Below are 5,000 nucleotides of genomic sequence, written 5' to 3' on the forward strand. Positions count from 1 at the left end.
GAGAGAGAGAGTATGAGAGAGGAGAGAGAGAGAGAGAGAGAGAGAGAGAAAGAGGAGAGAGGGGAAGAGAGAGAGGGACTGAGGGAGAGAGTGTGAGAGAGAGTGTGTGAGAGAGCGAGAGAGAGAGAGTGTGAGAGAGAAGAGAGAGAGTGAGAGAGAGGGATAGAGAGAGAGAGCGAGAGAGAGTAGAGTGTGAAATATTTAAGGGCACACTGAGGTCCGCTAGCCCAGCGTTTTGAGGAGGCTCAGAGGCTGAGCACAGAGTGCTGTCAGCCTGCCTGACACGCTCATTAAATGTTGTATAGGATTCCCCCTCCGGCCCTATTGTAAGATATTAATGTTTATGTATTATGACATGTTTTTCTCCCCGAGTTTGGGAGGGCTTTTAAAACACTTGGCAAAATCAATAAGGGAATGTTCCACTTTCGGTGCCAGTCTCATGATGTGTTTTTCCCTGTTGTCTCGTTGCAGGGCTGGTGGTCACGTCACTGCGGATGATGTTATAGAGGACGCCGAGGCATTCTGGGAACCGACTAAGAGGACACTGGCCCGAGCGAGGTGCTTTTGAGACTTTCCGGTGTCCCTGCGCTTGTCCCATTTTCCGAAGTGTCGGCGCACAGTGCGGCTTAGGACCAGATCCTCGCCCCCCGTGGTGCTAAACATGTGGCCGTGCGGGAGGTGGCTCCGAGGCTGCCCCCTCGTCCTGCTCCTCCTCCTGGTGGTCACCGAGGCCCTGGCCGGACGCCCTCCGCCGCACGCCTTCCAGACCTTCGGCCCTCCCGAGGGAGGTCTCACGCACCTGGTGGTCCACAACAAGACGGGCGAGGTGTACGTGGGAGCGGTCAACTGGATCTACAAGCTCTCCAGCAACCTGACCCAGCTGCGCAACCACATGACCGGCCCCGTGGTGGACAACGAGAAGTGCTACCCGCCGCCGGGAGTCCAGTCGTGCCCGCACGAGCTGGTGCAGACCAACAACGTCAACAAGCTGCTGCTGCTGGACTACGGGCAGAACCGGCTGATCGCCTGTGGCAGCACCTCGCAGGGCATCTGCCAGTTCCTGCGGCTGGACGACCTCTTCAAGCTGGGCGAGCCGCACCACCGCAAGGAGCACTACCTCTCCAGCGTCTCCGAGTCCGGCACCATGTCCGGCGTGGTCATCAACGGCTACGAGGGCGGCGGCAGCACGGGCAAGCTGTTCGTGGGCACGCCCATCGAGGGCAAGTCCGAGTACTTCCCCACGCTCTCCAGCCGCAAGCTGATGGCCAACGAGGAGAACGCCGACATGTTCAGCTTCGTCTACCAGGACGAGTTTGTCTCCTCGCAGCTCAAGATCCCCTCGGACACGCTGTCCAAGTTCCCCACGTTCGACATCTACTACGTCTACAGCTTCAGCAGCGAGCAGTTCATCTACTATCTCACGCTCCAGCTGGACACGCAGCTGACCTCGCCGGACGCCAGCGGCGAGCAGTTCTTCACCTCCAAGATCGTGCGGCTCTGCGTGGACGACCCCAAGTTCTACTCGTACATCGAGTTCCCCATCGGCTGCACCAAGGACGGCGTGGAGTACCGCCTGGTGCAGGACGCCTATCTCAGCCGGCCGGGGACCCGGCTGGCGCGCTCGCTGGGGATTTCCGAGCGGGAGGAGGTGCTCTTCACGGTCTTCGCACAGGGCCAGAAGAACCGGGCCAAGCCACCCAAGGAGTCGGTGCTCTGTCTGTTTACGCTGCGGAAGATCAAGGAGAAGATCAAGGAAAGGATCCAGTCGTGCTACAAGGGAGAGGGGAAGCTGTCTCTGCCCTGGCTGCTCAACAAGGAGCTGGCCTGCATCAATTCAGTAAGTCGGAGCTTTTTAGTGGTCATGAGGGTCATTGTACAGTAATGTTATAACAAATTAAATGTAAAAAATGCTGTTAACAGTGTGGTGCTCTTTTCATCTTCTAATCTGTCAGTGATTTGCCAAGAAAACAACGCAATCAGGATTACAAATAATGTTTGAAATTGCTGTATTGTTTCTAGTAAATAGATAATTAAATACAGTGGCTTTCTCTGGGCCAGTGTTATTCTGTTTACTTGTTAGCCTGAGAGTATTAGCATAAGCAAAGGCTTGACTGTTTTGGCCGGTGCCGAAGAGTAGCGGATGTTCTCATTGGTCGAGTCTCGTTCCTCTGGCCTCTGGCTCCGGGTCTGCGTGGGTTTTTGGCTCCCATATTGGCCCCTCCCTCTGAGTGACATCGTCATCCTGAGATTAGCATGCTGTCACTCTCTGGCCCGAGGGCAGCTCTGTCCCCCTGTGCTGCTGCGGGGTTGATTTATGGAGTCCTGCTGAAGATGATGTCCACTTCCACTCCTCGCGTCCCTCATGGGAGCGCCCGGGCCATCGGCCACGAGTCTGGGAGGAGTGGATGACCAGCGTTGGGGGGCATGAGTCTGCATTCACTTATGAGCCACCAGCTCTTGTCCTACCGCATCATGCTCTCTTGTGCACTGGTGGCTCAAGGTCCTGACACTGTGTGTACTTTCTCACCAAAGTGCCAGAGAAAAGGGGCAAGAACATGATGCCTATACGGAGAGACATGGAGATGGGGAGTGGAAAGCCTTTGTTTGTGTCGTCTGCCTTTTGTTTGTGTCATTACGTTTGTCTCTAAGATGGTGTAAACTGTGGCCCGATGTTCTGGTCAGGCTGGTATGCGTATTGAGCTCGTGTCATTACTTTGTTTCTGGTTCTTATATACATCTTCTGATGCAACTTGGGCAAATCATCAGTACTTTTGTCTCTAAGATGGCATAAACTGTGGCCCAGTCCCAGTGTTCTGGTAAGGCTGGTATGTGGATTGAGCTCTTGTCATTACTTTGTCTCTATAAGATGGCATAAACTGTGGCTCAGTGTTCTGGTTGGAGCTGGTATGCACCATGTGGAAATTTGCTCTACAAACGAGCTCAGATTTATTGAGGGGGCACTGCTGCTTTGCCCAGAAAGAATGAGGCTTCGGCCTGACCTTTGATGATGCCACTCCTGTGCCAGCTGAGACTGGCCCCTCTGTCTTGACACAGATGTTCACATGCGGGCAACTTCTGCCATCTGATTCCTGCCTTCTGGCGCTGCGCACTGACAGAAAAAAGCTGGCAGTCCCGGAGTTCTGTATTGACAAACGGCCAGCGCATTATCTATAATAACCGCGGCCGCCATATTGACTGGCCTGGAGGCAATCTACCTAGGTAATGACGGCGGCACGCTCGGCTGAACCAGATGAAAAGATAACGCTCGCAGCGCTCGCCGGGTTCCGCCATGGCAGCCTCCAGCTTATGAATAATTCCCCCCGCTCACCTAATGTTCCGCATTTGTTCTCCTTCACAATCAGTGCCTCGGAACGGAAGCCCCCTTTTGTCTTCCCATCAACAAGCCCCGACGCTTTCTTGTCCGCCTCCCTTTGACTTTAAGGGAGGGTGTCGTGTCGTCTCCTCGAGGTATAGGAGACGCACGGGGGGCGCAGACTACTAGTTCTGAGCGTCTGATGTGGACCGGGAGACGGGGCCGGGCCCGGGGGCGGGCGTCCAGACTCTCTCCCACCTGACGTCTCTCTTCATCCGTGCCACACCTGCGCCACCTCCTCGCCTTAACCCGATGCATGTATGTAAATGAGATTCAGAACATGATGGGGCTTGTTTACCATCTGCTCCAATGCATGCAATCGATCAAGGACGTGTCAGCGGGGCGTGAAATAATGATTTCATAAAGGCCCCGTGTCTCACGGCGTGGCTGTCGCTTCGCTGTCGACTGGGTGTGACCTTCATCCGTCTCTCACTGATGGCTTCTTTCATGTAATTCATAATGATACGCTGTTACATTTTTTTTTTAGTACATTTTAATTACATTATGCAAAGGCAGTGATTTATAGAAAGGACAGGTTCTAGGTAGAAGACACATGGTCATCACCCCACTGCTCTGGTGTTGATGGAGATAATGCAAATATGGGCACGTTGTTTACTCAAACCACTTCAACGGATAGTCCCATATTTTCATTGTGTTAGCGCCCTTGTTACAGTAAAGATAATAAACCTCTCCCGTATCGTCCCGTGTTTTTTTGTGTCCAGCGTGCTGACCACTCCCAGACGATTTATGGACGTCATCAAGGTGGAAGTTTTAAAAAGTTACGGGTCACCTTCCTTGCAATGCCAGCTGCAGGCTCATTTCCAAAGCTGTGTATCCTGCCCGTAAAAATGAGGAGAAAATGGATTAGCATTGCTAATGAGGCTTTCAGCGTGTCCTCAGGAGACATAAAAGAACAAAATAAACAGCAACAACAGAATCAAAGTGCTCCTTCTAGAACTTTATTTGTGGCCGTTTGGCGTCATACATGTAGGCCTACGCAATTAAATTTAATGTCTTGTGTCAGTGTCTGTCAGACCTTCATCAGTGGGCGATAATACCGTGTTTCCCCAACCAAATTGGTTTTGTACTATTTGCAGTCGAGGCTGTAGCTTCAAAAAAAATAAACAGAATAAAAATGGCTGCAATGCTAATTCCAGCCCAGAATAATTGCATCTATCAGCATGTATCTCTCTTGATCTCTTGGCTGGTGGTTTGGATCGGGAGTGGTTATCACGTCTCCTTCACTTTTATGTTCCTTTAGCTTCCACACTGATGCTTCAAAGATTTCCTTTCTTGTCTTTTAATCTGCCTCTTATTGAAGGCTTGTAGATAAAAGTCTTTGTGATTAAATCATGGCATTGAACACTATTCAGCTGCTGTAGATATGCTCGCCCTGCCTTTCAGCTTTTCAGCTCTAAATCTCTGTACTGTGCTCGGTTGGACATTTAACACAGTCCACACAGTCAGAGTGAAGAATTTCCGTATATAAACGTAGATTTCTATGTCACCTCGGCACACAAGGAATGTATGACGATCGCTGAGAAGAAGTAATGCAGATGGATGTAAATAATTAGTGATATGGAAATATCTCAATGCCAACATGAGGTCATGAAGTTTTATTTCCTCA

The 5,000-nt window shown here is 51.5% G+C and overlaps 1 protein-coding gene across 1 annotated transcript in view; it reads left to right on the top strand.

Moving 5' to 3' along the window:
• plxna1a (plexin A1a) overlaps positions 1–5,000 on the top strand; it is a 172,398-nt gene that overhangs the window by 15,239 nt on the left and 152,159 nt on the right. Inside the window, exon 2 of the mRNA XM_062541106.1 lies at positions 472–1,837. Coding sequence (XP_062397090.1) covers positions 662–1,837 — 1,176 coding nt within the window. The 5' untranslated portion in view covers positions 472–661. The remainder of the gene's footprint in view (positions 1–471; positions 1,838–5,000) is intronic.

This window comes from Sardina pilchardus, chromosome 7 (assembly GCF_963854185.1).
Source record: "Sardina pilchardus chromosome 7, fSarPil1.1, whole genome shotgun sequence".
NCBI lineage: Eukaryota > Metazoa > Chordata > Actinopteri > Clupeiformes > Clupeidae > Sardina > Sardina pilchardus.